Source organism: Lampetra fluviatilis, chromosome 54, assembly GCF_964198595.1.
Source record: "Lampetra fluviatilis chromosome 54, kcLamFluv1.1, whole genome shotgun sequence".
Lineage (NCBI taxonomy): Eukaryota > Metazoa > Chordata > Hyperoartia > Petromyzontiformes > Petromyzontidae > Lampetra > Lampetra fluviatilis.
The window spans coordinates 4956005-4974005 of NC_136328.1; the positions used below are offsets into that span (position 1 = coordinate 4956005).

The 18001-nt window shown below is 55.6% G+C and overlaps 1 protein-coding gene across 1 annotated transcript; it reads left to right on the plus strand.

Annotated features, from left to right (window-relative positions):
• The first annotated feature begins 6509 nt into the window (after window positions 1-6509).
• Window positions 6510-14500, plus strand: CHMP1A (charged multivesicular body protein 1A). The gene is made up of 7 exons (XM_078879627.1): window positions 6510-6687; window positions 7971-7990; window positions 8921-8998; window positions 10306-10452; window positions 10801-10929; window positions 12316-12503; window positions 13289-14500. Exons 1-7 carry the CDS (start codon window positions 6681-6683, stop codon window positions 13308-13310), a joined length of 591 nt encoding a protein of 196 aa, XP_078735753.1. The 5' UTR covers window positions 6510-6680; the 3' UTR covers window positions 13311-14500.
• The last annotated feature ends 3501 nt before the right edge of the window (window positions 14501-18001 follow it).

Sequence of the window (18001 nt, forward strand, 5' to 3'; positions counted from 1 at the left end):
GAGGTTAGTGCGCTGTGTTTAGTGCGCTGTGATTAGTGCGCTGTGGTTAGTGCGCTGTGATTAGTGCGCTGTGGTTAGTGCGCTGTGGTTAGTGCGCTGTGATTAGTGCGCTGAGGTTAGTGCGCTGAGGTTAGTGCGCTGTAGTTAGTGCGCTGTGATTAGTGCGCTGTGGTTAGTGCGCTGAGGTTAGTGCGCTGTGGTTAGTGCGCTGTGGTTAGTGCGCTGTGATTAGTGCGCTGTGGTTAGTGCGCTGTGATTAGTGCGCTGTGGTTAGTGCGCTGAGGTTAGTGCGCTGTGGTTAGTGCGCTGTGGTTAGTGCGCTGTGGTTAGTGCGCTGTGGTTAGTGCGCTGTGATTAGTGCGCTGTGGTTAGTGCGCTGTGGTTAGTGCGCTGTGGTTAGTGCGCTGTGATTAGTGCGCTGAGGTTAGTGCGCTGTGATTAGTGCGCTGTGGTTAGTGCGCTGTGGTTAGTGCGCTGTGGTTAGTGCGCTGTGGTTAGTGCGCTGTGATTAGTGCGCTGTGGTTAGTGCGCTGTGGTTAGTGCGCTGTGTTAGTGCGCTGTGGTTAGTGCGCTGTGGTTAGTGCGCTGTGATTAGTGCGCTGTGGTTAGTGCGCTGAGGTTAGTGCGCTGTGATTAGTGCGCTGTGGTTAGTGCGCTGTGGTTAGTGCGCTGTGGTTAGTGCGCTGAGGTTAGTGCGCTGTGATTAGTGCGCTGTGGTTAGTGCGCTGTGGTTAGTGCGCTGTGGTTAGTGCGCTGTGGTTAGTGCGCTGTGGTTAGTGCGCTGTGGTTAGTGCGCTGTGGTTAGTGCGCTGTGGTTAGTGCGCTGTGGTTAGTGCGCTGTGGTTAGTGCGCTGTGGTTAGTGCGCTGTGATTAGTGCGCTGTGGTTAGTGCGCTGTGGTTAGTGCGCTGTGATTAGTGCGCTGTGGTTAGTGCGCTGAGGTTAGTGCGCTGTGGTTAGTGCGCTGTGGTTAGTGCGCTGTGGTTAGTGCGCTGTGCTTAGTGCGCTGTGGTTAGTGCGCTGTGGTTAGTGCGCTGTGATTAGTGCGCTGTGGTTAGTGCGCTGTGGTTAGTGCGCTGTGGTTAGTGCGCTGTGATTAGTGCGCTGTGGTTAGTGCGCTGTGGTTAGTGCGCTGTGGTTAGTGCGCTGTGATTAGTGCGCTGTGGTTAGTGCGCTGTGGTTAGTGCGCTGTGGTTAGTGCGCTGAGGTTAGTGCGCTGTGGTTAGTGCGCTGTGGTTAGTGCGCTGTGGTTAGTGCGCTGTGCTTAGTGCGCTGTGCTTAGTGCGCTGTGGTTAGTGCGCTGTGGTTAGTGCGCTGTGATTAGTGCGCTGTGGTTAGTGCGCTGTGGTTAGTGCGCTGTGGTTAGTGCGCTGTGGTTAGTGCGCTGTGGTTAGTGCGCTGTGGTTAGTGCGCTGAGGTTAGTGCGCTGTGGTTAGTGCGCTGTGGTTAGTGCGCTGTGGTTTAGTGCGCTGTGGTTAGTGCGCTGTGGTTAGTGCGCTGTGGTTAGTGCGCTGTGATTAGTGCGCTGAGGTTAGTGCGCTGTGGTTAGTGCGCTGTGGTTAGTGCGCTGTGTTAGTGCGCTGTGGTTAGTGCGCTGTGGTTAGTGCGCTGTGATTAGTGCGCTGTGGTTAGTGCGCTGTGGTTAGTGCGCTGTGGTTAGTGCGCTGTGATTAGTGCGCTGTGGTTAGTGCGCTGTGGTTAGTGCGCTGTGGTTAGTGCGCTGTGGTTAGTGCGCTGTGGTTAGTGCGCTGTGATTAGTGCGCTGTGGTTAGTGCGCTGTGGTTAGTGCGCTGTGGTTAGTGCGCTGTGATTAGTGCGCTGTGGTTAGTGCGCTGTGGTTAGTGCGCTGTGGTTAGTGCGCTGTGGTTAGTGCGCTGTGATTAGTGCGCTGAGGTTAGTGCGCTGTGGTTAGTGCGCTGTGGTTAGTGCGCTGTGGTTAGTGCGCTGTGGTTAGTGCGCTGAGGTTAGTGCGCTGTGGTTAGTGCGCTGTGGTTAGTGCGCTGTGGTTAGTGCGCTGTGGTTAGTGCGCTGTGATTAGTGCGCTGAGGTTAGTGCGCTGTGGTTAGTGCGCTGTGGTTAGTGCGCTGTGATTAGTGCGCTGTGGTTAGTGCGCTGTGGTTAGTGCGCTGTGGTTAGTGCGCTGTGGTTAGTGCGCTGTGGTTAGTGCGCTGTGGTTAGTGCGCTGTGGTTAGTGCGCTGTGGTTAGTGCGCTGTGGTTAGTGCGCTGTGGTTAGTGCGCTGTGATTAGTGCGCTGAGGTTAGTGCGCTGTGGTTAGTGCGCTGTGGTTAGTGCGCTGTGGTTAGTGCGCTGTGGTTAGTGCGCTGTGGTTAGTGCGCTGTGGATTAGTGCGCTGTGGTTAGTGCGCTGTGGTTAGTGCGCTGTGATTAGTGCGCTGAGGTTAGTGCGCTGTGGTTAGTGCGCTGTGGTTAGTGCGCTGTGGTTAGTGCGCTGTGGTTAGTGCGCTGTGGTTAGTGCGCTGTGGTTAGTGCGCTGTGGTTAGTGCGCTGAGGTTAGTGCGCTGTGGTTAGTGCGCTGTGGTTAGTGCGCTGTGTTAGTGCGCTGTGGTTAGTGCTCTGAGGTTAGTGCGCTGTGGTTAGTGCTGGTTAGTGCCTGGGTAGTGCGCTGTGGTTAGTGCTCTGAGGTTAGTGCGCTGTGGTTAGTGCGCTGTGGTTAGTGCGCTGTGGTTAGTGCGCTGTGGTTAGTGCTCTGAGGTTAGTGCGCTGTGGTTAGTGCGCTGTGGTTAGTGCGCTGTGGTTAGTGCGCTGTGATTAGTGCGCTGAGGTTAGTGCGCTGTGGTTAGTGCGCTGTGGTTAGTGCGCTGTGGTTAGTGCGCTGTGGTTAGTGCGCTGTGGTTAGTGCTCTGAGGTTAGTGCGCTGTGGTTAGTGCGCTGTGGTTAGTGCGCTGTGATTAGTGCTCTGAGGTTAGTGCTCTGTGATTAGTGCGCTGTGGTTAGTGCGCTGTGGTTAGTGCGCTGTGATTAGTGCTCTGAGGTTAGTGCGCTGTGGTTAGTGCGCTGTGGTTAGTGCTCTGAGGTTAGTGCGCTGTGATTAGTGCGCTGTGGTTAGTGCGCTGTGGTTAGTGCGCTGTGGTTAGTGCGCTGTGATTAGTGCGCTGTGGTTAGTGCGCTGTGGTTAGTGCTCTGAGGTTAGTGCGCTGTGATTAGTGCGCTGTGGTTAGTGCGCTGTGATTAGTGCGCTGTGGTTAGTGCGCTGTGGTTAGTGCGCTGTGGTTAGTGCGCTGTGGTTAGTGCGCTGTGGTTAGTGCGCTGTGGTTAGTGCTCTGAGGTTAGTGCGCTGTGATTAGTGCGCTGTGGTTAGTGCGCTGTGGTTAGTGCTCTGAGGTTAGTGCGCTGTGGTTAAGTGCGCTGTGGTTAGTGCGCTGTGGTTAGTGCGCTGTGATTAGTGCGCTGTGGTTAGTGCGCTGTGGTTAGTGCGCTGTGGTTAGTGCGCTGTGGTTAGTGCGCTGTGATTAGTGCGCTGTGGTTAGTGCGCTGTGGTTAGTGCGCTGTGATTAGTGCGCTGTGGTTAGTGCGCTGTGATTAGTGCGCTGTGGTTAGTGCGCTGTGGTTAGTGCGCTGTGATTAGTGCGCTGTGGTTAGTGCGCTGTGGTTAGTGCTCTGAGGTTAGTGCGCTGTGATTAGTGCGCTGTGGTTAGTGCTCTGAGGTTAGTGCGCTGTGGTTAGTGCTCTGAGGTTAGTGCGCTGTGGTTAGTGCGCTGTGGTTAGTGCGCTGTGATTAGTGCGCTGAGGTTAGTGCGCTGTGGTTAGTGCGCTGTGGTTAGTGCGCTGTGGTTAGTGCTCTGAGGTTAGTGCGCTGTGGTTAGTGCGCTGTGATTAGTGCTCTGTGGTTAGTGCGCTGTGATTAGTGCGCTGTGGTTAGTGCGCTGTGGTTAGTGCGCTGTGGTTAGTGCGCTGAGGTTAGTGCGCTGTGATTAGTGCGCTGTGGTTAGTGCGCTGTGATTAGTGCGCTGTGGTTAGTGCGCTGTGATTAGTGCGCTGTGATTAGTGCGCTGTGGTTAGTGCGCTGTGATTAGTGCGCTGTGGTTAGTGCGCTGTGATTAGTGCGCTGTGGTTAGTGCGCTGTGATTAGTGCGCTGTTGGTTAGTGCGCTGTGATTAGTGCGCTGTGGTTAGTGCGCTGTGATTAGTGCGCTGTGATTAGTGCGCTGTGGTTAGTGCGCTGAGGTTAGTGCGCTGTGATTAGTGCGCTGTGGTTAGTGCGCTGTGATTAGTGCGCTGTGATTAGTGCGCTGTGGTTAGTGCGCTGAGGTTAGTGCGCTGTGGTTAGTGCGCTGAGGTTAGTGCGCTGTGGTTAGTGCGCTGTGATTAGTGCGCTGTGATTAGTGCGCTGTGGTTAGTGCTCTGTGGTTAGTGCGCTGAGGTTAGTGCGCTGAGGTTAGTGCGCTGTGGTTAGTGCGCTGTGGTTAGTGCGCTGTGGTTAGTGCGCTGTGATTAGTGCGCTGTGGTTAGTGCGCTGTGGTTAGTGCGCTGTGGTTAGTGCGCTGTGGTTAGTGCGCTGTGGTTAGTGCGCTGTGGTTAGTGAGGCTGAGGTTAGTGCGCTGTGGTTAGTGCGCTGTGGTTAGTGCGCTGTGATTAGTGCGCTGTGATTAGTGCGCTGTGGTTAGTGCGCTGTGGTTAGTGCGCTGTGATTAGTGCGCTGTGATTAGTGCGCTGTGATTAGTGCGCTGTGATTAGTGCGCTGTGGTTAGTGCGCTGTGGTTAGTGCGCTGTGGTTAGTGCGCTGTGGTTAGTGCGCTGTGGTTAGTGCGTTGTGGTTAGTGCGCTGTGGTTAGTGCGCTGTGATTAGTGCGCTGTGGTTAGTGCGCTGTGGTTAGTGCGCTGTGGTTAGTGCGCTGTGGTTAGTGCGCTGTGGTTAGTGCTCTGAGGTTAGTGCGCTGTGGTTAGTGCGCTGTGGTTAGTGCGCTGTGGTTAGTGCGCTGTGGTTAGTGCGCTGAGGTTAGTGCGCTGTGGTTAGTGCGCTGTGGTTAGTGCGCTGTGATTAGTGCGCTGTGGTTAGTGCGCTGTGGTTAGTGCGCTGTGGTTAGTGCGCTGTGGTTAGTGCTCTGAGGTTAGTGCGCTGTGGTTAGTGCGCTGTGGTTAGTGCGCTGTGGTTAGTGCGCTGTGGTTAGTGCGCTGTGGTTAGTGCGCTGTGGTTAGTGCGCTGTGGTTAGTGCGCTGTGGTTAGTGCTCTGAGGTTAGTGCGCTGTGGTTAGTGCGCTGTGGTTAGTGCGCTGTGGTTAGTGCGCTGAGGTTAGTGCGCTGTGGTTAGTGCGCTGTGGTTAGTGCGCTGTGCTATGGCGCCGGCTTGGTGTGTCTCCCAGAGCCACGTTTGTCGTGGAGAGGACATGGACCTATTGTTACCTAGAGGGTCAACACGTGGGGGAGGGGGGGGGAAGTGTGAGGTGGGGGGGATGTGACGGGGTAGGGGGAAATGAGAGGGGGGGGGCGGAAGTGTGAAAGAGGGGGCCGGAAGTGAGGGGGGCCGGAAGTGAGGGGGGCCGGAAGTGAGGGGGGCCGGAAGTGAGGGGGGCCGGAAGTGAGGGGGGCCGGAAGTGAGGGGGGCCGGAAGTGAGGACGCCATCTTGTTTAGTTCACTTTAGATCCGCCATCCAGAACCACGTAGTTTAGGTACTGTATACAGAAGGCCTAGAATAAAGAGTTAATGACATAGACGTTTTGGAAATGCTATTAGCGTCAATCGCCCTGAGTAGATGTTTTCAGGGTTATTTGACAGCGTCATTCAACTATTGCTTATGACAATTTGGAGTTTTGCTCTTCCATTGCAGGAGCGCAGGCTCCAGTGGTTTACTACATTGGTCAATCTTCTTGGTTCTTTCGGTAAAGTCACGTAGAAGGGAAATAATAAATCTTCTTGGTTCTTTCGGTAAAGTCACGTAGAAGGGAAGTAATAAAATAATAAAAATAAAACATAATAAAATAATTATCACGACGTTTTGGCCACAACGCAAGCAGCCGTTATTTCCCTTCTACGAGACTTTACCGAAAGAAACCAAGAAGATGAATCGCTGCAAACAGAAAATCCAAGAAAAGACAGCAAAATATTGCAGAAAAAACACCGTACACCAACGCAGTGGGATGCAAGTCAAACAACCAACGACAATTAATTTTAATGCTTTACCTACGTGACTTTACCGAAAAAAACCTAAGAATATGAATCCTTGCAGTCACGAAAGCTTCAAATCTAGAACCAACAACAACCACAAGAACAACGATCCACCCGCGCGCCAACGGGCCCATCCCATCGCATCGCTCCGTCGCCACGGCTGGCAGCCTTTACAAGGCGGCGGATAATCCTCAACGAGGAGGAGGAGGTGGTGGTGGTGGTGACGGTAGCCAAGACACGCACCCCCCAAGTCAGCTGAGCGAGGAGTCATCGCGAGCACGTGCTCAGCGCGTGACGCGCGACGTCATCGAGTGAGAGGGCGTGGCTGTTCTGACGTCGTCGACGGGGAACAGTGACGTCACCGGCGGCGGGGGCGGGGCATTGCGCAACCACGGTTGGTGACTTGAGCGCGTGACGCGCGACGTCATCGAGTGAGAGGGCGTGGCTGTTATGACGTCGTCGTCGACGGGGAGCAGTGACGTCACCGGGGGCGGGGCATTGCGTAACCGCGGTTGGTGACGTCACCAAGAAGGAAGAGACTGAGACCCCAAACTCGCCATGGACGGTAAGAGAAGCTTTTCGCGGTGTTTGTTGTGGGGTGTTTGCTGTGGGGTGTTGTGTGAGAGTGACTGACAACTACGGCAAGGGGTGCGTGTGTGTGGTGGTGGTGGGTGTGTGGTTCGCGTGCGTAAGTCAGTCGCGCTGAGCCGGAGATGTGGAAGAGGAGGCCGACTGCGGCCTGGTGAGAAGCCTGCGGGTTTTCCTGGCTGGTTGGCCCGCGATGGAGCGCCGCTTTGGCGGCGGGGTCGTGTCGGCGTCCTCCCCCCCCCCTCCACCGTTATACCGTTCCACACGACGATAAGCAACTTCGCTGAGCTATCATTTGTGGCCTGGTCGCTTCTGAAAAATAAGTTTATACCTTCAGTTTGACTTTACCTGGTAAGATAAACAAAATTGTGTAAATTTGTTGGTGTGATTCGTTTACCTCACCTTTAATTTCCAATCCCCCCCATCGTGTTTCTGTGTTGTTGTCACGTTCTGCCCTGCCCCTGCTAGACATCTGTGAACAAAAGAGCTTTATATCTCATCGGATTCCTCCTGTGGTATACAATTATCTGATTCTCAGTCCCGTGTCGTCTCATCCCTCCCCTCTCCCCCCATATTCACCCCCCCCCCTCCTCTCATCGATCAGAATCATTTTTTTTATTTTTCCTGGAGGAGGGAATCCGATAAGCTATGAAGCTCTTTTTCACAGATGTCCAGTCGGACACATGACAGATCTTCCCTCTCATCTCCCTTGTATGTTCCATGTCTTCTCTCCCCCCTCTCTCCTGTATCGCTTCCCTATCTCCCCTCACGCCCCCCTCTCAGCTATCACCATACCCACCCCCACCCCTTCTGACTCGCCTCAACTCCAAATGGCCTCCCCTGTTACCTGTCCTGTTACCTGTCCTGTTACCTCTTCTGTTACCTGTCTTGTTACCTATTCTGTTACCTCTTCTATTACCTGTCCTGTTACCTCCCCTGTTACCTCTTCTGTTACCTCTTCTGTAACCTCCCCTGTTATCTCTCGTTCCCCTCGGCACTTTCGGCTCTTTCCCTGTCTCCCGACGAAACACGGATTACCGGAGACCGCTCCAGCGTGTGCTTGTGTCGCCCAATTGCCGGTGTCGTCACTTATCGTCACGTAGCCGACGGGCATGCGTCGCGATATTGCGTCGATTTATTTTTTTTACACACACACACATCACGTGGAGAATTGTGTACATTGTTCAGAATCGGAATCTTTATTGCGTTATGTTGTTGACTCGTGCGCGTGTGTGTGTGTCTGTGTCTCTCTTTTCGCAGACACTTTGTTCCAGTTGAAGGTAAAAAGCGCTCCTCGCCTGCGATTCACGGCACAAATAGATGACGACTTTAACATGTCAACAGAGTTGTGACGATGCCCCCCCATTGTTGGCGGGGCGACTTGCGTTTCTCGAAGATTGTTTTTCCCGTCGCGGGCTGGTTTTGATCCGATCACAACGCCTTTTGGTTTCAGTTGATGATGCATTCAAGGGTCGCCGATGTATTAGTTTGTCTTGTGTTCAGGTGTTTGGAGTTGGAGGTAAGGTGTGTGTGGTGTTCAGGTGTGTGTGGTGCTCAGGTGTTAACGGGAATTGAACCCGGGTCGCCGGGTTCGTAGTGCAGCGCGCTAACCGCTACACTACCGCTCCCCGCTAGGGTATACACGGTTAGCACAGTAGGGGGCACAAGTGGTGCATCAGCCGGTCATTTCACTCAGGCAACGCATGGCACCTGCTGGGTCTGTCCCGTGACCGCCTGCCAGCGGGCGTTTGACACTTCACGTGGCCTTAACGTGCACATAGCCTGGCACAAGTGACGTCACCGCCACTTAGTAGCGAATGGCGGTTGTATATACGATTGGAGGGTGGTGGTGGAGTTTTTCGTGCGCTGCGCTACAAACCTGGCGACCCAAGTTCGATTCCCGCTCACGACGGTCAATAACAGTGGCGAAAATTTGAACCGGTCCTGGGCCTCCCCTAGGTCGATTCGGCCTCAAATGAGAACCTGGTGCGGTGTGTAAACATCGCCACTAGGGAGACCACCCACTTGTACCGGCCTTCATAGGTGCTCGCTAACAGCACTTACCCCAGCAGGGTCTTTGTCGCGTGTTTACCCTGTGTGTGTGTGCCCTGTGTGTGTACCCTGTGTGTGTGTGTGCCCTGTGTGTGTACCCGGCGTACACACGGCTGCCGCTGCGGTGGTCAACGTCAACGTTGCTGCTCCGCTCTCAGTTCACAGCGAAGCAGCTGGAGAAGCTCTCCAAGAAGGCGGAGAAGGACGCCAAGACAGAGCAGGCCAAAGTCAAGAAGGTAAAGCGCCGCCCGCATACCCACGTGTGCCACTTGAACAATTTTTTTTTATTTTTCACCAGGGAAGGCGCACTCAACTGTCACTTTTTCCCAGGACGCCACTCACATCGCCCTGAATGCACCCAGTGGATGGGTGACCATCACCACCGGGGCTTGCGGGAGGTAGCGCTCAGTGGGCAGAGCGTTCTGCCACCTTGGCGCAACGAGACGGGCATTGGCTCTTATCGAAACTAAACTCTTACACTTATTTTATTTTACCGGGTGAGGCGCACTAAACTGCGTAGCTCTTTTCAGAAGCGATATGGCTCTCCGTGCGAGTCTGTGTGAGCCTGTGGGTCTCTGTGGGTCTCTGTGTGAGCCTCTATGTGAGTCTGTGTGTCTCTGTGTGAGTCTGTGGGTCTCTGTGTGAGTCTGTGGCTCTGTGCGAGTCTGTGGGTCTCTGTAAGCTTGTGGGTCTCTCTGTGAGTCTGTGGGTCTCTGTCTGAGCCTGTGGGACTCTATCTAAGAGCAGATGGTGGGTGACTGTCAGGGCTGATCTTGGAGGTCGCTGTGTGTCTCCACCGCTCAGCAGCTGCAGGAACTGACGGAGGGTATAAAGCATTGGCGAGGTGTGGTGGTGGTGGTGACGGCATCACCTACTTTGGCCACAATTACATGTTGATGTTGAGTGACTGGTAGTAAACTTTGCCCACTTCTTATTGACCTTTACGTCACATCGGCGACACGGGCTGGTTGTTACGTCTTATCCACACCGTGTTTAACCCCCACACTCCGTTCCAGATGAACGTCTTAACCCTCACCTCGTGCAACTTTGCCCCCACTAACTTAGCGCAGTGGGTTTCCGCGGCCAGTGTTACGATTCGTCATTTATTCTTGGGTTTGACCTAGTTTTTGTTTTAATTGTCACGCGTACAAATGTCGAAACAAAAGCGCCGGTTATGATTTGTCGGCACCCTGCAAGTTGAGGAGCAATTCTCCACAGCCGAATCTAGCGCCGTCGGTCGCTGCGGCTGCGTGACATCGTGCGAGTTTGGGGGCTCATACACTCGGCAACTGCGTGAACCAAAAATGAACCGAAAACTTCTCTCATTCCCCCCACCCGTCCCCTCCACCCCCCCCACCTCCCCTATGCACCTCCCCTCCCCCCCACTTCCCCTCCTGCCACCTCCCCTCCCTACTCCTCCCCTCCCTACTCCTCTCCTCCCTCCACCTCCCCCTCCCTACTCCTCCCCTCCCTTCACCTCCCCCCACCTCCCCCTCCCTACCCCTCCCCTCCCTCCCCCTCCCCTCCTCCCGCCGCACACCAGGCACTGCAGCAGAAGAATGTGGAGGGCGCGCGGATCTACGCGGAGAACTCGATCCGCAAGAAGAACGAGGGGCTCAACTGGCTCCGCATGGCGTCCCGCGTCGACGCCGTCGCATCCAAAGTGCAGAGCGCGGTCACCATGAAGGCGGTGAGGACCGCCGGTGGAATAACCCAATTGCACCGCACCGGTGGAATAATCCACAGCGGTGCGGCGATCCACAGCACCGCGCACCGCAGCACCGCACCAGGACAAGGCGACATGAGGGCACCGCAACACGCGCACTATTTCTCTGGGATCTCCAGCTTCCTCCTAAATGAGTTCCCGGTGCGGTGTGTCATCTACGTCAGAACTGGGGAGAAAAATGCGGCTGGGCGAGGTGCTCGCCACACCACACCCCCTGGTGTGCCGTGCTGGTCTTGGGTGTCGCTCGCTCACGGCAGTTGCCACTGCAGTCTTGACGAGGCTATACGGGGGCATCTCTGTCTTTTCGATCAGGTGACCAAGAACATGGGTCAGGTGACCAAGTCGCTGGACAAGGCCCTCAAGTCGATGGACCTGCAGAAAGTGTCGGCCGTCATGGACAAGTTTGAGCACCAGGTGCAGAACCTGGACGTCCACACCTCGGTGAGTTCCGCTTCATCGCTCGCGCGACCTGCCCCCGCTCACCCTGAACACCACTTGCACACTGCTGGGGAGACAAAGACGGCCTGGCGCGGTGCTGGCCAAACGGCAATCCCCGCGTGTGCCGTGCCGGCCTTGATAGGCGCTCGCTAACAGAGCTTCAGCCCGACTGGTGCGCATGGTTACCCGGAGGATCTGTGTGCGTGCGTGAATATGTGTGTGTGTACGTGTGTGTGTGTGTACGTGTGTGTGTGTGTGTAAGTGTGTGTGTGTACTTGTGTGTGTGTGTGTACGTGTGTGTGTGTACATGTGTGTGTGTTTGTGTGTGTGTGTGTACGTGTGTGTGTGTGTGTACGTGTGTGTGTACATGTGTGTGTGTACGTGTGTGTGTGTACGTGTGTGTACGTGTGTGTGTGTGTGTACTTGTGTGTGTGTGTGTACGTGTGTGTGTGTACGTGTGTGTGTGTACATGTGTGTGTGTATATGTGTGTGTGTACGTGTGTGTGTGTGTGTGTACGTGTGTGTGTGTGTGTACGTGTGTGTGTACATGTGTGTGTGTACGTGTGTGTGTGTACGTGTGTGTGTGTGTGTACGTGTGTGTGTGGGGAGCGGTAGTGTAGCGGTTAGGGCGCTGCGCTACTAACCTGGCGGACCCAGGTTCGATTCCTGTTCACGGTCAACACCAGTGACGATTATCTGAACCAGTCCTGGGCCTCCCCTAGGTCGACTCAGCCTCAAATGAGTACCTGGTGCGGTGTGTAAACTTCTCCGCAAGGGAGACAAAGGTGGCCGGGCGTGGTGCTGGCCATCCCCCACCCCCTCTCGCCAACACAGGGGATCTTTACGCGCGTGCGTGCGTTGCACAGGAGATCATCTTCTTGGTTCTTTCGGGAAAGTCACGTAGAAGGGAAGTAATAATAAAATAATAAAAATAGAACATAATAAAATAATTCTCACGACGTTTCAGCCACAACGCAAGCAGCCGTCCTCAGGTGAAGACCAGGTCTGTCGGGGAGACAGCGTCTGAAAAAATTTGCACAGGAGATCTTAACGTGCGTGCGTCACACGGGATATTGACGTGTGTGCGCGCGTGCGTGCGTTACACAGGTGGTCTTGACATGTGTGTGCGCGTGCGTGTGTTACACAGGTGGTCTTGACATGTGTGTGCGCGTGCGTGCGTTACACAGGTGGTCTTGACACGTGTGTGCGCGTGCGTGCGTTACACAGGTGGTCTTGACACGTGTGTGCGCGTGCGTGCGTTACACAGGTGGTCTTGACACGTGTGTGTGCGTGCGTTACACAGGTGGTCTTGACACGTGTGTGTGCGTGTGCGTGCGTTACACAGGTGGTCTTGACATGTGTGTGTGCGTGCGTGCGTGTGTCGCCCAGGTGATGGAGGACAGCATGAGCTCGGCGACGACGCTCACGACGCCCCAGGACCAGGTGGAGAGCCTCATCCACCAGATCGCCGAGGAGAACGGCCTCGAGGTGATGGATCAGCTGGAGCAGCTTCCGGCCGGGGCCTCCACCGTGGGCGAGGCCAGCGCCCGCGGCCAGGAGGACCAGCTGTCCCGCAGGTGGCACGCCGCCACCACCACCACGGCACCACGGGGACGACGCACGGGGGGACACGGGGACGACACACGGGGACGACACACGGGGACGACACGGGGACGACACGGGGACGACACGGGGACACTGCAAACCGCTACGACAATTACAGAAGCACCATTGGAACCTAATTTGCCAGTAAAAAATATAATTGTTTTTTTACCCTTCTATTTGGCAACAAAACTGACACCTTTTTTACAAGAAGTCATGTTTGCATAGACCACAATACCTGCAGCCATAATGCAAACAAAAACATAACTGATAATGTATGCACTGTCCTTGAAGTTGATTGGTCCACACCCGAGACAGCTTTCCTTAGCCTAGTCTCACCCTGGTGTTGGACCATCTGGACCAATCAACTTCAAGGACAGTGCATATATTATCAGACTTATGTTTTTGTTTGCATTATGACTGCAGGTATTGTGGTCTATGCAAACATGACTCCTTGTAAAAAAAGGTGTCAGTTTTGTTGCCAGATAGAAGGCTAAAAAAACAATTATCAATTACAGAAGCATTTTAAGCCTAAATTACGACACCCGAGATCGAGATTACAATCAATTTCGACGTACGCGATTGCAACCGCAGCTCCCACCGGTACACGCCGCCACGTTACCCGTTGGCACGACCCCGCCACGGCACGCTGTGGCACGTCGCGACGTCGGCACGCAGCGGTGCCTTGGCAGTGAAAGTGGGCCGGTGTAACTTTCGGTTCTGTGTTCCTTTCACCCCCCCCCTCCCCTCTCTGACGCAGGCTGGCCGCTCTGAGGCAGTGAACGCGGCCGGGAGAAGAGCTGCCTGCAATGGTTGAGAGAATCCACGTTTGTATATACAGTATATATATGTGTACACACAGATAGACTCTTACGTACACGCGCGCAGTCTTACACACACGCGCACGCACACCTGCAAAACACTCACGTGCAGTGCGCTAACCACCGGGCCACCACCCGGCACACACAGAAAGACAAAGATCCTCTGTTCTCACAAACGCGTAGATCATCCCGTGTGGCCAACGCAGGCTGTTGGGGCAAATGCTGTTAAGCGAAGCACCTATGAAGGCCGGCACGGCACGGCACACGCCCGTCCGGCTTTGTCTCCCCCGTGGCGATGGTTTTACACACCGCACCAGGTAGTCATTTGAGGTCGAGTCGACCTAGGGGAGGCCCAGGACCGGTCGCAGACAATCGTCGCCGGTGTTGTGCCGTGAGCGCTCCCCACACAACACTTGACATTGCGCCTGCCTCGATGCGCGTGCCTGTACACGCTGGCGCGCACTTGGAGCCACACACCACACCTCCCATGCACCGATCTAAACTTAGCTGCTGGTTGCGGTGATGAGTAATCTGCCCGCGCTGTTTGTTTTTTTTCGTTGCGTTTCTCGGGTTTCCTCCGTGCGGCTTTCTTTTTTTTCCTTCCCTCCCTCCGTGGGTTTTTCATTTTAATCGGCGACAGCGGCGCCAGCGGTGGCAGCGTCCGAAACAAAAGCCAACGGCTGGTACAGTGCGTCCTCTAAATAACGTCGCCGGCAGATAATTTTGGGGACCCCCCCCCCCCACCACAAAAAAATCGATAGCCTGAGAATGGAAGGGAATAAATAATAATCGCGCAGGGCAGACTGTGACTGCCGCGAACGCCCGGTTCAGCGCTGTCACAGCCGCGGTGGCGTTGAAATAACGCGTTGCAGAGTTGGCTTTGCGTGGTCGTCGGTCGAAGGGGAGCCGCGTGAAAGAATGGGGGATACATTTGGGCTCCGTTGAAACAAAGGGGATTTTGTGAACGAAGCTGATATACCGGGGCGGGGCGGGGGGCTGGGGGTGGTAGGTGGGCACGGGGAGGCACCCCCATCCCTGGGTTTGGCTGCTATTTTGAGGACGCGCTATTTTGGATTTCGTACCCAGCACTTTGTGTGAGAGCGAGAGTCGTGTGCGAGTGTGACGGTGAGAGAGTCGTGTGTGAGGGTAGTGTGTGAGTGAGAGTGTGAGAGTGTGAGTGTGTGAGAGTGTGAGTGAGTGTGTGAGAGTGTGTGAGAATGTGAGTGTGTGTGAGTGTAGTGTGTGTGTGAGTGTGTGTGAGAGTGACTGAATGTGTGAGTGTGTGTGAGTGTAGTGTGTGTGAGTGTGTGTGAGTGAGTGAGAGTGTGAGTGAATGTGTGAGTGTGAGTGAGAGTGTAGTGTGTGAGTGAGTGTAGAGTGAGAGTGTGAGTGTAGTGTGAGTGTAGTGAGTGTAGTGTGAGAGAGTGTGTGAGTGTGTGAGTGAGAGTGTGAGAGAGAGTGTGAGTGTGTGTGAGTGAGTGTGAGTGAGTGCGCTAATCCTACCTGCTGCGGGAGCCGTTTGCACAGCGAGCCCCCGCGGCGTCTCAGCCCCTCCCGGTGCTCGCACTCGTCGCACTCGTCGCACTCGTCGCACTCGTCGCACTCGTCGCACTCGTCGCACTCGTCGCACTCGTCGCACTCGTCGCACTCGTCGCACTCGTCGCACTCGTCGCACTCGTCGCACTCGTCGCACTCGTCGCACTCGTCGCACTCGTCGCACTCGTCGCACTCGTCGCACTCGTCGCACGATCGCCCTTTGTCCACTGGCACATCCGAACCGAGCCAGGGGGTGGGACAAGCTCGCGGTGCTGGTGGGTGCCGTGTTTGCCCCCCCCCCCCCCCCCTGTTTTGCCGGGCCTCGCCAAAGACGTCTGAATCTGGCTCGGGGGGGGGGGGGGGCCAAGCAGGGCCGGGGAAGGAGCTCGCGATGAGTTGATGGCGCGTGTGTCGCCGTGTCGCGACCCGCGCGGCGTATCGACTTGTCCGTTCTTGACGTTGGCGTGCCACTGACTAAGCCCCCCCCCTCCCCCCTCCGGCACAGCCGGGTTGTACCGGTGGAGGAGGAGAGGGTATTGGACATCGACGCCAAATTCGGCGCCGGATATTTTGCGTGTCAACGCGAGTCCGGAGTCGATGGGCCACGACTTGCAGCGGCCGTCGGCGACGTTCTCCACGCCGATGACCCAGAGAGACACCCGGCCGAGGTTGAGCGGCGCTGGTTACAGCGCCACGTGGGGTCGCCTCCTCACTCTGGAGATCCCCTCCCCCCCCCCCCCAACAAGATCCCCCCCCCCACATCCCCCCACCAAGATCCCCCTCCCACCACCTTACCACCCCCGCACCCCCTTCAACATCCCACCCCCCCCACCTAGATCCACCTCCATCTCCAACAAGGTCCCCCCCCACCTCCCCCACCCAGATCCCCCCCCCCCACCATCCTCATGAACATCCCACCTCCCCCACCTCGATCCCACCGTGAGAATGCAATGACCACATCAGGCACCTGCTATGCCAGCAGCAGCTGCTGCTGCAGCAGCTGCTGCTGCTGCAGCTGCTGCAGCTGCTGTAGGTGCTGTAGGTGTGTGTGTGGGGGGGGGGCTGTGAGATGTGGCTGGTGAGATGGTCATCCCGAGTCTCTCCGCCCCCCACCGTGTTTGCACGCGCGCTGGGTTACCTCTAGAGATTGTCTGCTTTGCTCCCACGTGAGGTCGAACACTACATGAACGATATTGGGCAAAATGTGTATTAGGCGACTCTGCAAAGCTTTTTTGGTGTGGGGGGGGGGGGTATCATTCTAATTCGGCATGCGTGTGCTCGCGACAAACTGCACGTGGGTTGTGTGAGAGATGTAATTAGTTGTGGGGGTTTCCGGGGGGGGGGAGCGTTCTGAATTATAAATACTCTGTCCGTGTGCCTTGCGTACGTTCGCATCCTTCCGATGAACGCGCCGTAAAAATTGTCTGCGTCAAATAAACATTGCTCGGTTTGAACGCCCGTGTGTGCGTGCCTGCCTCTGCGTGCGTCTAAGTGGGGAGCGGTGGTCTAGCGGTTAGCGCTATGAACCCGGCGACCCGGGTTCGATTCCCTCTCAAGGCAAACAACAGGTGACGATTATCTGAACCGGTCCTGGGCCTCCCCTAGGTCGACTCGGCTTCAAATGAGCACCTGGTGCGGGGTGTAAACATCGCCACTAGGGAGACAAGCGCTCGGGCGTGGTGCTGGCCACCCACTCTCGTGTGCCGTGCCGGCCTTCATAGGTGCTCGCTAACAGCACTTGCCCCAGCAGTCTGTCAAGGCTACACGGGGGGTCTTTGTGAAGAGGAATTGGGCTGTATGCAAGTGTAATGGTTAACGCGCAGCACCACGAAACCTACCGACCCGAGTTCGATTACCGCTCGCGACCAATAAGCAGCGAATATTTGAACCGGTACCTGGGCCTACCCTAGGTCGACTCAGCCTCAAATGAGTACCTGGTGCGCGGTGTAAACATCGCCACTGGGGAGACAAAGGCGGCCGGGCGCAGTGCCGGCCAACCCACCCCCCCCGGTCGAGTGCGGGGCCGTTCGTACGCGCTACTCGCTAACGGCACTTGCCCCCACAAGTCTCTGCAGGCTATACGGGCGATCTTTATCTTTGGAGAGAGTTTGCACGCGAGTCGCGATAATAAAAAGCTGTAATCGCCACTTCCTCGCCTGCCCCACCCCGCACCCACCATCACCCCCCCCCCCACCATTATTTTGCGTGCAAAGACGAACGCGAGAAGGTGCAAGGTTTAAAACACCCCCCAACCCACCACCACCACCACACCCTCACACACCCAAGGGCTTCAATAGATTGTGATTCCCAGATAAGTCTTGACTTTTTAGAGTCGTGGAAAAAGTTGATCCGCACACGCGCACACGGACGAAAATTTAAACCCACGTCTTGCTGCGTCGGGGAACTTTGCAATCCACTTCTTTCGTAGCTTTTATTTGTATCGTCTCCCCCACATTAGGTCATACAACTAAATAATTTACATTTTTCCCCCATCCACGAAAAAAAAACCGTCTCGACAAAAAGCCGACCTCTGTGCCGTTATCACATTTCCCCAGGACGCCACTCGAATCGAACCTGAACGAACACAATCTCGTCCGTGCTCGGACGCCAAGCAGGCGCGAGCGTGACAGAGCACGTGGGATGGGTGACCACCACCACCGGGGCTTTCCTCCCGATTCCTCCAGATTCCTCCGGTTTCTTCCCAATTCCTCCGGTTTCCTCCGGTATCTTCCGGTTTCCTCCGGTTTCCCCAAGATTCCTCCAGATTCCTCCCGTTTCTTGCGGGTTCCTCCAGATTCCTCCGGATTCCTCCAGATTCTTCCGGATTCCTCCGGTTTCCTCCGGTTTCTTCCGGTTTCCCCAAGATTCCTCCGGATTCCTCCAAATTCCTCCAGATTCCTCCGGTTTCCTCCTCTCACGCGAAGCCAAACTCCCCCCCACCCCCCCCCCCTACTGGAGCAGCAGCCGCCACCCCTCCCCGACCTTGTAAAAAAAATGCTGTGGAGGCTTTCCTGAGTAGTGTTGTTATGATTTATTATTCAACTCAATATAATAGTATTTCTATATTTGTATCGTGAAATATTTAGCGCGGGGGGGGGAGGCTGGTCACGTGACCC